The sequence below is a fragment of the Oncorhynchus keta genome, chromosome 21 (assembly GCF_023373465.1).
Source record: "Oncorhynchus keta strain PuntledgeMale-10-30-2019 chromosome 21, Oket_V2, whole genome shotgun sequence".
Lineage (NCBI taxonomy): Eukaryota > Metazoa > Chordata > Actinopteri > Salmoniformes > Salmonidae > Oncorhynchus > Oncorhynchus keta.
The window spans coordinates 16427459-16443718 of NC_068441.1; the positions used below are offsets into that span (position 1 = coordinate 16427459).

Sequence of the window (16260 nt, forward strand, 5' to 3'; positions counted from 1 at the left end):
CTAGGATCTATGTGTACGGGGGTGGTCTGTCAGTCACAGGGACGACATCTCTACTTGGGAAGGTTTTTGCGGGAGGGAAATTGTAGGATAACTAGAGGTCTACTTAGAGCCAGTTGGGGCTACAGTATGTTTAGCAGGGCATCTATCATGGTACAGCTACATGGATAACATACAGGTGTATTGATTCTGGTGGCACTGGTAGGTATGGATAAGTATCTCAAAATGGTGACTAGGATAGTGGTAAGTTTGTCAAATAGAGTCCAACATGGTAATTGGTGAATTGAGTATAGCAAGCTATAATTCCAATGGTTTGGCGATAATAGGGAAAGAATAGCAGTTTTTATATGGTTAAAGGAAAAGGATTACGTTATTTATTGTTTACAGGAAATGTATCATTCGGTACATTCTGATGAAGTGGCTTGGGAAAAAAGTGGGATGGTCAAATCTATTTCTGTCACGGTGCTAAGGAATTCAAAAGGTGACATAATTCTTATTAAAAAAAATCTAGATCTTGAGGTGCAATCTGTTAAACTAGATCCAAAAGGAAGATTGATTGCTTTGATTGTACTACTTGAAGATACAAGGTTATGGCTAATAAATCTATATGGACCGAATAATGACGATTCAAAATATTTATAATAATCAAATTAGTCTCCAATATACAAATAACTCTATTGTAATGATAGGGGACTACAACACATTTTTAAGTACGTAAATAGACCATAAAGGCTATCATACTACCAACTATCACCCTCTAGCGCTCAAAGAGATTATGATAATTATGGATACGTTGGAATTGACGGCTATTTGGAGGCTCAAAAATTTGGATCTCATAAGATATACTTGGAGGAGACTTAATCAAGCTAGTCGGATTCATAATTTTCTGGTATCCTTTTCTATGGTGCCAAAAGTGAAAAAGGTATTGATTAAGAATTTAATGCGATCAGATCATCAACATATCCCTCCATATACAGTTGAAGTCGGAAGTTTACATACACTTAGGTTGGAGTCATTAAAACTCGTTTTTCAAACCCTCCACAAATTCGTGTTAACAAACAATAGTTTTGGCAAGTCGGTTAGGACATCTACTTTGGGCATGACACAAGTAATTTTTCCAACAATTGTTTACATACAGATTATTTCACTTATAATTCACTGTATCACAATTCCAGTGGGTCTAAAGTTTACATACACTAAGTTGACTGTGCCTTGAAACAGCTTGGACAATTCCTGAAAATTATGGCATGGCTTTAGAAGCTTCTAGGCTAATTGACATCATTTGAGTCAATTGGAGGTGTACCTGTGAATGTATTTCAAGTCAAGACCTCAGACAAAACATTGTAGACCACCACAAGTCTGGTTCATCCTTGGCAACAATTTTCAAATGTCTGAAGGTACCACATTCATCTGTATAAAAAATGGTACGCAAGTATAAACACCATGGGAACACACAGCCATCATACCGCTCAGGTAGGAGACGCATTCTGTCTCCTAGAGATGAATGTATTTTGGTGCAAAAAGTGCAAATCAATCCCAGAACAACAGCAAAGGACCATATGAAGATTCTGGAGGAAATGGGTACAAAAGTATCTATATCCACAGTAAAACCAGTCCTATGTCGACATAACTTGAAAGGCCGATCAGCAAGGAAGAAGCCACTGCTCCAAAACAGCCACAAAAAAGCCAGACTATGGTTTGCAACTGCACATGGGGACAAAAGATCGTACTTTTTTGGAGAAATGTCCTCTGGTCTGATGAAACAAAAATAGAACTGTTTGGTGATAATGACCATGGTTATGTTTGGTGGAAAAAGGGGGAGGCTTGCAAGCCAAAGAACACCATCCCAACCGTGAAGAACAGGGGTAGCAGCATCATGTTGTGGGGGTGCTTTGCTGCAGGAGGGACTGGTGCACTTCACAAAATTGATGACATCACGAGGCAGGAAAATTATCTGGATATATTGAAGCAACATCTCAAGACATCATATTAAAGCTTGGTCGAAAATGGGTCTTCCATTTGGACAATGACCCCAAGCATATTTCCAAGTTCTGGCAAAATGGCTTAAGGACAACAAAGTCACGGTATTGGAGTGGCCATCACAAAGCCCTGACCTCAATCCTATAGAAAATGTGTGGGCAGAACTGAAAAAGATTATGCAAGCAAGGAGGCCTACAATCCTGACTCAGTTACACCAGCTCTGTCAGGAGGAATGGGCCAAGATTCACCCAACTTATTGTGGGAAGCTTGTTGAAGGCTACCCAAAATGTGTGACCCAACTATTTAAAGGCAATGCTACCAAATACAAATTGAGTGTATGTAAACTTTTGACCCACGGGAATGTGATGAAAGAAATAAAAGCTGAAATAAATCATTCTCTCTACTATTATTCTGACAATTCACATTCTTAAAATTAAAGTGGTGATCCTAACTGACCTAAAACAGGGAATTGTTACTCGGATTAAATGTGAAAAACTGAGTTTAAATGTATTTGGTTAAGGTGTATGTAAATTTAACTTCAACTGTAACAATGACAAACTTTCCGCGAGGACAGGGATATTGGAAATTTAACCAGGGATTATTGACTGACACTACTTTCTTACCAACAACGAAGGAATACATAACATACTTTTTGTTGAACAATACAGGTTCAGGAGACCCACTTATCATATGGGATGCCTTTAAGTGTGCCTTTAGAGGCCATTCAATTCAACTTTCATCCCAAAAACAAAAATGTTATCGGTCAATGGACAAAAGACTTACAACAGAAATTGAAAATCTAACATTACACATCAATGGTGTAGATAAATGTAATACATAAGCACTAAATAATCTAGATGCGAAACAAAACGAGTTTGAGGAACTTATTCGGGAAAGAAAGGTTTCATCTTTATAAAAAAACTGAGCAAATTGGATGGAGAACTGCAAAAAATATTTTTCTAAACCTTCAATATAGAAACACAACCAAAAAGATCCTACAAATCTTTTTTTGCAAATGATTGAGAAATCTTTATCTCACCAACAGAGATTTAATGAGGAAGTAAATAGATTAAACTATCTGCAACAGAAAAAAAGTATTGTTGTGAAGTATTAATTGCACATGACGAGCTATGGTTGGCAATTGATTTCTATCAGACGGGGAAAACCCCTGGTCTTGATTGCATTCCAATAGAGATATGTACAACTTTATGAACTACTGACATCCATGACTATCATGTTTTAATTACTCATATATAAATGGCAGACTGTCGGACACACAGAGGGACTGATTTTTTTCTCCTACTGAAGCAGGAGCCAGGGGGGCAATACAAAGACCCCGTCTCATAAAAAAATTGGAGGCCCCCTCAATGTTGCGAAGCAAAACTATTGGCAAAACGTATTGCTCATAGAATAAAAAAGGTCCTACCAGTTATGTACAACAATTCATCATGATCAGACGGGATTCTTAAAAGGAAGATATATTGGAGACAACATTAGACAACTACTAGAAATAATGGAAGACAATGAGAGTGCAGGGAAACCAGGTACAGTATAATCTTTATGGCAGATTTTGAGAAAGCCTTTGATACAGTATGTCTAGAATCTGTTTACAAGTGCCTGGATTTTTCAACTTTGGAGAATCTTTAATAAAATGTGTTAAAGTAATGTACAACAACCCTATATGTAAATAAATAATGGTTACTTCTTTGATAACTTTGAATTGTCAAGAAGTATAATACAAGGTTGCCCTCTGTCGCCATACCTATTTATTATGGCCATTGAACTGTTAGCTAATGATAACATTAAAGGGCTAAACATGTTTGGATTACAGACACAAGTATCAATGTACTCCGATGATTCAAGTTTTCTCTTGAGTCCTCAATCTTCAACCTTGAAGGGCCTCATTAAGGAACTGGATCATATCTCTAGTTTCTCTGGACTAAAGATGAACTATGATAAGTGTACTATATTAAGGATTTGGTCTCTAAAAGACACAAACTTTAAATTGCCATATGGTCTCCCGATTAAATGGGTGGATGGTAAAGTCGGTATGCTTGGTGTACATATCCTGGAAAGTTGAGCGAAGTTGCAACAATACATTTTGATAGAAAACTTTACAAAATAGATAGAATATTGAATATGTGGTGAGGGAAACACCTATCCATTTACATGAAGATTACCCTGATTAATTGTCTAGTGATATCACAGTTGACATATTTCTTCATGGCTCTAATGACTCCGGGAGAGTCCTTTTCAAACCATGCGAGAACAAAAATATCTCACTGATTTGGAATGGCAAACCAGATGAAGTTAAACGAGCATATTTACATAATGAAAAGGAGTTTTGATAGTAAGGCTCTCTCTCTCATAAAGCCTCCATTGTACCAAAATTGTATCTAAATCCAAACTGGTTTTCGACTAAGAGAGGCCCATCCATTGTTTAAGATTGGTCTCTTTGCCTTTTTGCAGATGAAAACTTTACATTTTAGGTGGATTGACAATGGATCCCTGTTTAAAGTATCGTCCTTTTAAAAAGAAGTCATACAGAGTTGGGTACAATTTCAATTTCATCCTCCAGAAAAGGCATATCTAATATTACAGCTAATAATATGGCTAAACTCCAATGTACTGATAGAAAAAAATATATACCCTACCGTTCAAAGGTTTGGGGTCACTTAGAGATGTCCTTGTTATTTTTAAAGAAAAGCACATTTTTTGTCAATTAAAATAACATAAAATTCATCAGAAATACAGTGTAGACATTGTTAATGTTGTAAATGACTATTGTAGCTGGAAACTGCAGATGTTTTATGGACTATCTACATAGGCGTACAGAGACCCATTATCAGCAACCATCACTCCTGTGTTCCAATGGCACGTTGTGGTAGCTAATCCAAGTTTATTATTTTAAAAGGCTAATTGATCATTAGAAAACCCGTTTGCAATTAAATTCTAACCAACTCATCGCAGCCATTCCACAAAATTGGAAGAGACAATTACTTAAAGAATAAATTAAAGAATGAGTCTTTCTGCCACCCATTAAAAGTCATAAAATGATTAGTATAAATTGAAAATGTATCAGTTTTACTTAAAGTCAAAATGTTTTACACCAATGTCGTATAAAATTCAAGTTGGCATCGGGTCTATGAACTGATATATAAAACAACAATTGATTCATAAATCTATTCGTTTCAATTTGAGCTATTATATAAAATACTTGCTCCAAAAAGAATGCTCAATATATGGGGCATTGAACAGTCAGCATTGTGCAGACTCTGCCATGTGGAAGCAGAGCATATTTTCTGATACTGTCCATCGGTAGCTTGCTTTTGGAGTCAGGTCCAGGAATGGTTGTTATGCCATAATATCAGGGTCCAGACGGACCTGCAAACTGTATTCCTTATGGGATCTGAAAAAACACGATCAGTCAAAGGGAAATATCATTATACTCTTGGTTAAAGTATTTATTTTCAGGGCAATATCAGTAAAAAAAAAATACAAATAGGGAGGTTCAGGACCATCGTAAGACAGCACAGTGAAATGGAGGGATGTATTGCAAAAGGAAATAGCAAAATTGCATTAAACTGGGAGAGATGGGTTCATCTGTGGACATCGGAGGGTTGGAGTTAAGATCACAATGAATGGTGGATTGGCCGCAGTGTGTGAAAATCCAGAACTTGAAAAAAAGGAAATTAAGATTATGTACCTTAAATGTGAGCGAAAATAGCTGTAAGTAGAAGTATTGTTGTACATTCGTTTTCTCCAATCAGGGTAGAGGTTGGTAGGGTTGGGGGGAAAAATAAATAAATGTATTAATTATAATAATTTAATAATTTAAAAAAAATATATATTGGGATTAGAAATGATATAAACAATTAAATTGATAGTACCCACAATCTATCTGAAATATTAAAGCTGCTCTACCCCCCCCAAAAAAGTACTATAAAATAAAATCAATTATATGAAGATTTGTTTCCCCCATAAATCGAAACAATCCAATGTGTCATTAGATGTGTGTGCAACTTATGTCATCTGTATGGGTTTTTTTGTGGGGTGAAGTGTATTTCCACTTTAAAATAAATCTAATTTAAAACTCACTTGACTGTCATTTTTCCTGTGCTGTGTCTCAATAGGGGCTGAATTGATGCTCTGCTTCATCGAGTCTGTCCTTCAGGCTGTGCTCAGGGGGAAGCCAACTGGCAATGGCTGAATTTGTTTAGATTACATTCCCAACTTGATATATGGTATCTCCATTGCACAACAGCCTCCCTTAGATCCCTCTATAAGACTATGTACCTCAGTGAATTATGGGTCATTTTGCTTTGAGGATTTTTTGTCAAACTCATATTGATAATGACACTCTTTAGGCTTAATGTTGTAACATGTATTGTAGGTGGGCCTAATGTACAGTATCTTATGAATTAATTTGCAGAAATAGCTAGCTACCCACTGCAGGCTGACTGTGCTGTGGTCTTTTTCATGACATCATACAGCACAGCTGCCTCCCTCTGACGATGTGTGCCCATTACACCGAACAGGCCTCAGTCATAACGTCCATAAATTATCCTTGACACATCATTTATTATCATTAGTCATAAAACTCACCAATTTAGTTTTTCCTCTCCTTCACTTAAAAATATGTATTGTATCCCAATTACTCGATACCACTTGATATTATTTTAACTTCCTTTTCTTTTCAAACCTGAGGTTATTGTACTCTACGTAATGTGGCTGGAAAATGCGGTAATTGATGTGTTTGTTGATGTAGATGGTGCTACTAGACTAGTTCTGTATTTACATTTGTCACACAGAGGACTTAGCAGGAGCCTGTCACAGATTTAGCTGTGTCATAGCTTGCTGATTTTATCTCCTGATTGTACTCAGGCTTATTACACTGTCATTGGAATTGGACCCAGGGAGAGAGGGGGAGAGAATGAGTGAGGGAGGGAGAAGCCAAATTGTCACTCTTCTACCCTCCCTCATCCCACAATTGTAAAATAGCTCAATTTTCCCACATTCCTTCCATCCCTCTCTCCCATTCCTCCCTTCCCCGTCTCTCCATAGATCATTTCCCAGGGATGGCCTGGGGCCAAGTTGTGCTAATTAATTCTAAACTATACGATTTTCTAATATGAGACTGCTGTGCCAAGTTGCCTCTAGAAACATCCCTGCAATTCCATGAGGCATTTTGAATGCTTAAGCATTGTGATGTTTGCATTTGTGGTTTGAAGGTGCTTCAATTGTCTGTTACATGAGTATTGAGTAAATGAGCTTAAAAGGAAGCAGGGAAAGAGAGAGAGAGCTTTCCTAACAACACACAGGAGACATCCTGCAGCTCAGTTTGTGTATGCCATTCTTCTGACGTTCAAAGGAATAGAGTCCGTCTTCCGTTCCCGTGAATTAATTCAACTCTGCGGCTCATTTTGGTAGAGTTGTTGATGTGTTGACAGGGAGCAAACATTCCTCTCACGCCGATAAAATAGACAGTTCTTCATCTAGGCAGTAGAGCGTTTACCTCTCCCTAAATAGGTCTGTCTGGTTTCCCTCTGAGCCAAGTCTAGACCTAGGTAGCTTTCTCTTTCCATATGCAAAAGCACACTAGCCCAAACTGGATGTCAAGACCCATTTACCAGGTTGAGCTGGTGACCCAGTTCCCCCTAACAGTTACAGGAGCGATGGAGTGACCCTCTGTCAGTCAGTAATTAGGCCCGCTGGTCCCTGGGAGGGGTTGTCGTCCCAAATGAATGGCTGTAATTGGGTGGTGAGGGCTGGTATTTTATACAGGCATTGTTTGAGTGATATACTAAAGGAGCTGACATGGGTGAAGCTTGGGGGGAAGGGAGAAAGGAGAGGGGTCTGACTGAAACATAATGAGTGTTCTCCAATCTTTCCTATTTTTCATTACCATATTATCTCCCCCACATGCACATTTCATCACCTTCACTATTCATCTTCTTCTGTGTGTCTCTTTTCTGTCTTCTGCTTTTCTCTCCCCCTCCCTTTCTCTCTATCTCAGAGTGTGTCTAATAGAAGGGCTGTCTGTTCTTGATTATGAATTATAAGCGTTAGCTTTTGCTCGCTTGGATGTGTGGCCACAAAGACAGGGCCAAGATTCACAAAACACTTCTTAGGCAAAAACATATGAGGCTTCTTAAGAAAAAAAATAGGCAGTTCATAAGATAGTTTGTAAGTGCAATTCTTCCACAATATTTTAAGATTTCACGATTTTCTTACGAACCTCTCAAATATCTTCTTACAAACTTCTTAAATATCTTCTTAAGATGATTCTCGCTAGGCAACCAATTTAGCTAGCTTTTTAGCTAGCAATGGCAATCATGTTAGCATATTTCGTTCTGAGATTACAATTCTAAAACATGCTGGTGGTCCTTCTGTGGCTCAGTTGGTAGAGCATGGCGCTTGTAACGCCAGGGTAGTGGGTTCGATTCCCGGGACCACCCATACGTAGAATGTATGCACACATGACTGTAAGTCGCTTTGGATAAAAGCGTCAGCTAAATGGCATATATTATTATTATATTATGCTCTTGAGTTTCAAATATTAATACTGAAACTTTGAGATGAAGTTTGTGAGTGAATTAAACAATTGCTTTCATTAGCTTATTTTCTCACTGCCCTGAGTTTATGACAAGGGTTTAGCTATCTTGGAATTAAAAACATTTCCAAGAGCAAATCCAAGAGCTTTCTTTTCAATAATCTAATTTCTTCCGAACATTTTGCTTAAGGAGAAACCTAAGAAATAATTCAAGAACATTTCCAATAACCTTTTTGAGGAATAGAAACTTTGCTCAACTTTCTAAGTCTATAGTTAAGGAAAATATTGCAGTGAAGAAGGTTTTGTGAATATGGGCCCTGACCTTTACCTGATCGTTAAGGCACAGCAATTGGGTCACAGCTGGGCAATTACTGCAGGAGCTCAATCGATTGCTCCTCACTTTGCTTCTGTAACCATCACTTCTCCTCCTCTGGCCAGCTGGCTGGGGACGTGATGTGTGAGGTGTTCACAGGCAGACTGAAAGCCTGAATAATTACTCTATGCCTGCAGCTGCATCCAGATAACACCAGTGATGGAAGCAGTAAGCAGCCCTGCGTAGGTGGGTGCTAATGCATATTTGGACTTATGTCAATAGATGTCTGTGTGCCCATTTGTATCATCCTGTTGCATTTCACTGTATGATTCCAGCAGTAATCTGACCTGTAAACGTCATGCATCAACTGTTTTATTTGTGATATGTGCTAACATGAAAACAGAAGTTAAGTTATGTCTCTCCTGTCATCTTGTAGAATGGGGGGTATCGAAAGACAAGGACTTGAGAGTCACTATGTTTGACAGTATGAGAGTCACTCTGTTAAAGCACTGTGTGTATGCGTGTGTGCATCCGTGCGAGTGTGTGCGCAGGTGTTTGTGTGCATGTGTGAGTGAGCGCTGCACTGACTTGAATATGTGTTGCCCCCAAGTCCTATCATCAAAGAGAAATGTAAATGAGTTAAAGCCAGCTGCTAATAAGCTAGCGCTTGAAAATGGTCTTTGTTTTAATATCCCTTGTTAAGCACTGGGAAGCCAAGCTTCAAAATCACTGTCCATGTAAACTCAGCAAAAAAAGAAACGTCCCCTTTTTTAGGACCCTATCTTTCAAAGATAATTCGTAAAAATCCAAATAACTTCACAGATCTTCATTGTAAAGGGTTTAAACACTGTTTCCCATGCTTGTTCAATGAACCATAAACAATTAATGAACATGCACCTGTGGAACGGTCGTTAAGACACTAACAGCTTACAGACGGTAGGGAATTAAGGTCACAGTTGTGAAAACTTAGGACACTAAAGAGGCCTTCCTACGGACTCTAGGCATCTTTTGGTGTTTTTCAGAGTCGCTGCTCATCTGCGTGAATGTGCCTTAGGCATGCTGCAAGGAGGCATGAGGACTGCAGATGTGGCTAGGGCAATAAATTGCTATGTCTGTACTGTGAGACTCAGTGTTACAGGGAGACAGGACGGACAGCTGATCATCCTCACAGTGGCAGACCACGTGTAACAACACCTGCACAGGATTGGTACATCTGAACATCACACCTGCAGGACAGGTACAACAACAACTGCCCGAGGTACACCAGGAACGCACAATCCCTCCATCAGTGCTCAAACTGTCCGCAATAGCTGAGAGAGGCTGGACTGAGGGGTGTAGGCCTGTTGAAAGGCAGGTCCTCACTAGACATCACAGGCAACAACGTTGCTTATGGACACAAACCCACCGTCGCTGGAACAGATAGGACTGGCAAAAAGTGCTCTTCACTGACCAGTCACGGTTTTGTCTCACCAGGGATGATGGTCGGATTCGCGTTTATCGTCGAAGGAATGAGAGTTACACCGAGGCCTGTACTCTGGAGCGGGATCGATTTGGAGCTGGAGGGTCCGTCATGGTCTGGGGCGGTGTGTCACAGCATCATCGGACTGAGATTGTTGTCATTGCAGGTAACCTCAATGCTGTGCGTTACAGGGAAGACATCCTCCTCCCTCATGTGGTACCCTTCCTGCAGGCTCATCCTAACATGACCATCCAGCATGACAATGACACCAGCCATACTGCTCGTTCTGTGCGTGATTTGCTGCAAGACAGGAATGTCACTGTTCTGCCATGGCCAGCGAAGAGCCCGGATCTCAATCCCATTGAGCACGTCTGGGACCTGATGGATCGGAGGGTGAGGGCTAGGGCCATTCCCCCCCAAGAAATGTCCGGGAACTTGCAGGTGCCTTGGTGGAAGAGTGGGGTAACATCTCACACCAAGATCTGGCAAATCTGGTGCAGTCCATGAGAAGGAGATGCACTGCCGTACTTAATGCAGCTGGTGGCCACACCAGATACCGACTGTTACCCCCCCTTTGTTCAGGGACACATTATTCCATTTCTGTTAGTCACATATCTGTGGAACTTGTTCCGTTTATGTCTCAGTTGTTGAAACTTATGTTCATACAAATATTCACACATGTTAAGTTTGCTGAAATTAAACGCAGTTGACAGTGAGAGGATGTTTCTTTTTCTGCTGAGTTTAGAATGGGAGAAGGGGAAAAACCTACATACCATATTTATTCCGTACAGAGGTCTGTGATCTGGGGCTCCCAGATCTGTTCCCTGCCTATGATGGTGGTGTCCTTTCTGCACTAGCAAGATCAGAGGGCCTCTGTGCAATTCTAATCAGTGCAGAGGATGGGTAGAGAGAAAGACTGTATGGTAGAGGTAAAGTAGAGAGACATAGACTGTGGTAGAGGGAGAAGGAGGGTAAGAGTGGCTGTGAGCAAGAGGAGAGAGGCTATGAGGAGAGGGAGAGGGAGGGTGAGAGAGAGCGAGAGACTGTGAGGTAGAGAGAGAGGGAGGGGATTGATATAGTGAGAGTGAGCCAGAGAGAGGTAGAGGAAGGAACAGAGAGAGAGCTGATACGTGGAGCTGTACCCTGCTCTATTAGGCAACATACGGCAGCCCTGCAGTGCACTGAGACTATGTGAATGAGGGAATGTGATAGAGAGCAAGAAAGAGAGCAGAAGAGAGAGAGCAAGAAGGACAGGGTAAGAGAAATCTTGAGGAATTTGGGAAAGGGGATGAGCATCACGACTGCCTGTTGTGCATGCAGGAAGGGCACGGTTGAGGCTGCTTTCTGGGCTCGTGAGTATCCAGCATCAGGACGTTATGCCCTGTGAGGGAAGCAGTTTGGAGAGCGTGTGAGCCGAGAGCAGCTTCTTTGTGACAGTACGTGCATCAGACAGGGGATGCAGCAAACCTCTGCCCAGAGCACAGGGGCTTCTGGAGCTAGCTGTACCCACAGCGGGGGAGAGCCAGGTGGGTGGAGGGGGGTTATCGGATGGGGAGGGGGCAAACTGAACCAAGGTGGTCCTGTGGAAATCTCAGCCAAGAGTCAAGAGGCTCACCTGCGCTCTGTTGGAGCTGAGCTTGGATTTACTGGTGTGAGATATAAGAATATTCTCTGAATGAGCCAGCCTCCAGAGGAGTGTCTATATGTTGGGAAGCACCAGGTTTACCACCAGGATCTCTGGGAACACCAAGGACATAGAGCCTCTTTTCACAGGCAAGCAGGTGGGCAGGCGGCTGGAGTTTTATCAATGGGCTGGTAATTGAATTCTGATTTGATTCCATCAGTTTTTCATCAACAGTCGGGAGCCACAAGGGAGACCTGAATTTTGGTGTATGAGATCGGAATCTCATTCCGTTTGTGGAGTAAGAAAAAAATCCTATAGAGAATATCATGATACAGATTACATTAATAGATTACTTTATCATGGTTCTACCTTTATTCAATGAGCCACATCAGAGCTCTCAGACAGGTTGTCCACTAAAGCCATGGGACTGACACAGAGGTGACCAAGTGCTACAAAGTGTACTATGGGAGCTGTAATTTACTGTGGTTAATCATACCTTAGTGGAATATAATCTGTTTTAAGGATTATGATGATGGTTTAACCAGGACAGAGGACACAATGTGGAGTGTAATATCCAGTAATACTCTATCATTTTTGTGTGGCATTGAAAGTTATTTTGTTTAGTGCTTCGTGTACTGGAAATATTGACACATTTTTAGGCATAGGCAAAGTCACAAACACTTTTTTTGTAGTCAAGGATGTACCTACCAATTTTCATGTCAGTAATTAGCTAAATATTTTTATGGAAGATGCCAGATTGGCTCAATCAATTGGTGATCAATATTCAAAGGGTCTACATATCCAACTCTACCTCTACCCTTGCCTGACATTGACACTCACAGTAACGACAGTGGGTGTACAGTATATCACGGCGGGCTGGTTCCACCACTATATCTCCAGTGTAAAGGTAGCCGGGCCCCTCCTGCTCTGTGGGAGCTGCCCTTCCCCAGCCTGGACCCTGTCTCCTCTGCCCTGTTGGTGCTCCTGCACTCGGCTGTGCTGGCCGAGGATGATGTGGCAATGTCATGTCTCGTCCTCGGAATGCCGCTGCTACCGGCTGAAGGGATTTTCCCTGCTGAAGCGCTTCCCTCTCTCGGCAGATGGGGCCTGCAGCAAAGCCCTGGACCAGCCTGTGGGAGAGTGGCTGGAGCATGTGGGGCTGCCACAGTACGAGAGCAAGCTGCTGCTTAATGGCTTCGACGACCTACGCTACATGGTGAGTCAACATGTCTAAGATATTTTCTACTTTCCATCTCCTTTTCTCCCTTTTCACTTTCTCTATCCATCTTATTCTCTCTCTCCCAGTTTCAATCTCCCTTCTATGGCACAACAAAACTTATTAACATGCCATCTCATTTACAGTAAAATCCCAGTCACGACCATTCCACCTATCTTGGTAGGCTGATTTATGTTCTGTAACCTCAACCCCCATGCTGGCCCAGCCAGATAACATACAGAGTATAGCTCACCCAATCATCAGCAGATACGACAAGTGGCTCTGTTGAGGCCACAGTATGGATATTACTTCAATTTCTGCTAACGTCAACTGCAATTCTATGAGATATATTGTGGCAAAGTTAAGATTCCTTTTTTTCAGAGGCATGAATCATTTTTGATGTAGAGACTTCATGCTGTAGTGACTGTCTATTGGGATGTCATGGTCAAATTGTATACTGATTCTAAAAAATGACATTTTTGTAGTCCTGAAAAATCTTTAACTGATGCCACTTCAGCCAGAAAAACAGTTTTCAACCAGAAAGTTACATAATTATGACATCCCTTGTGCTTCTTACAGATGCAGGATCTTAATTTGATCACTCTTTTGTTGCTGAGTATGTTCCTACTCAGCAGGAAATGCAAACATGTAGTGTATTTGAGGTTTAAAAAGCCATCTAAAGTTTGTAATTTACACAATTTACACAGATTTGATACACACATTTTGTTTCAATCCCTACAAAAATGTCCATTCATTATAATCCACATAATAATTCACATTTCCTGTTGCTGCAGGATTTTTAATTTTTTAATTTTTAATTTCACCTTTATTTAACAAGGTAAGCTAGTTGAGAACAAGTTGGCCAAGCAAAGCAGTTTGACACATACAACAACACAGAGTTACACATGGAATGAACAAAACATACAGTCAATAATAAATCATTTAAAAAGGAAAACAAAGTCTATATACTGTGAGTGCAAATAAGGGAGCTAAGGCAATAAATAGGCCATAGTTGCGAAGTAATTACAATATGGCAATTAAAACACTGGAATGGTAGATGTGCAAGTAGAGATGCTGTGGTGCAAAAGGGGCAAAATAAATAAATACAGTATGGGAATGAGGTAGATAGATGGGCTGTATACAGATGGGCTATGAACAGGTGCAGTGATCTGTGAGCTGCTCTGACAGCTGGTTCTTAAAGCTAGTGAGGGAGATGGGAATCTCCAGCTTCAGTGATTTTTGCAGTTCATTCCAGTCAGTGGCAGCAGAGAACTGGAAGGAAAGGCGACCAAAGGAGGAATTGGCTTTGGGGGTGACCAGTGAGATATACCTGCTGGAGCGTGTGCTACGAGTGGGTGCTGCTATGGTGACCAGGGAGCTGAGATAGGGTGGGGCTTTACCTAGCAGAGACCTGTAGATAACCTGTAGCCAGTGGGTTTGGCAACGAGTATGAAGCGAGGGCCAGCCAACGAGAGCGTACAGGTCGCAGTGGTGGGTAGTATATGGTGCTTTGGTGACAAAACGGATGGCACTGTGATAGACTACATCCAGTTTGCTGAGTAGAGTGTTGGAGGCTATTTTATAGATGACATCGCCGAAGTCAAGGATTGGTAGGCTGGTCAGTTTTACGAGGGTATGATTGGCAGCATGAGTGAAGGAAGCTTTGTTGCGAAATAGGAAGCCGGTTCTAGATTTAATTTTTGATTGGAGATGCTTAATGTGAGTCTGGAAGGAGAGTGTACAGTCTAGCCAGACACCTAGGTATTTGTAGTTGTTCACATATTCTAAGTCGGGACCGTCCAGAGTAGTGATGCTGGACAGGTGGGCAGGTGCGGGAAGCGATCAGTTGAAGAGCATGCATTTAGTTTTACTTGCATTTAATTGCAGTTGGAGGCCACGGAAGGAGAGTTGTATGGCATTGAAGCTTGCCGAGAGGTTAGTTAAAACAGTGTCCAAAGAAGGGCCAAAGGTATACAGAATGGTGTAGTCTGCGTAGAGGTGGATCAGAGAATCACCAGCAGCAAGAGTGACAGCATTGATGTATACAGAGAAAAGAGTCGGCCTGAGAATTGAACCCTGTGGCACCACCATAGAGACGACCAGAGGTTCGGACAACGGGCCCTCCGATTTCACACACTGAACTCTTTCTGAGAAGTAATTGATGAATCAGGCAAAGCAGTCATTTGAGAAACCAAGGCTGTGGAGTCTGCCAATAAGAAATATTGTGATTAACAGAGTCGAAAGCCTTGGCCAGGTCAATGCCCAGGTCGATAAATACAGCTGCACCGTATTTTCTCTCATTGATGGCGGCTATGATATCATTTAGGACCTTGAGCGTGGCTGAGGTGCACCCATGACTAGCTCGGAAAACAGATTGCATAGTGGAGAAGGTATGGTGGGATTCGAAATGGTCGGTGATCTGTTTGTTAACTTGGCATTCGAAGACCTTAGAAAGGCAGTGTAGGATAGATATAGGTCTGTAGCAGTTTGGGTCTAGAGTGTCTCCCCATTTGAAGAGGGGGATGATCCTGGCAGCTTTCCAAACTTTGGGGATGTCAGACGATACAAAAGAGAGGTTGAACAGGCTAGTAATAGGGGTTGCAACAATTTCGGAAGATACTTTTTTAGAAAGAAAGGGTCCAGATTGTCTAGCCCGGCTGATTTATAGGGGTCCAGATTTTGCAACTCTTTCAGAACATCAGCTATCTGGATTTGGGTGAAGGAGAAATGGGGAGGCTTGGGCAAGTTACTGTGGGGGGTGTATGGCTGTTGACCGGGGTAGGGGTAGCCAGGTGGAAAGCATGGCCAGCTATAGAAAAATGCTTATTGAAATTCTCAATTATCGTGGATTTATCGGTGGTGACAGTGTTTCCTTGCCTCAGTTCAGTGGGATGAGGTGCTCTTATTCTCCATGGACTTTAGTGTCCCAGATCTTTTTTGAGTTTGTGCTACAGGATGCACATTTCTGTTTGAAAAAGCTAGCATTTGCTTTCGTAACTGCCTGTGTATATCGGTTCCTAACTTCCCTGAAGAGTTGCATATCGCGGGGGCTATTCGATGCTAATGCAGTATGCCACAGTATGTTTTTGTGCTGGTCAAGGGCAGTCATGTCTGGGGT

The 16260-nt window shown here is 41.4% G+C and overlaps 1 protein-coding gene across 4 annotated transcripts in view; it reads left to right on the forward strand.

Moving 5' to 3' along the window:
- LOC118400181 (ankyrin repeat and SAM domain-containing protein 1A-like) overlaps nucleotides 1-16260 on the forward strand; it is a 45387-nt gene that overhangs the window by 10770 nt on the left and 18357 nt on the right. For all 4 annotated transcript variants that reach the window (XM_035796756.2, XM_052473374.1, XM_035796758.2 and 1 more), the window contains one exon: nucleotides 13027-13142. In XM_035796756.2, coding sequence (XP_035652649.1) covers nucleotides 13027-13142 — 116 coding nt within the window. The remainder of the gene's footprint in view (nucleotides 1-13026; nucleotides 13143-16260) is intronic.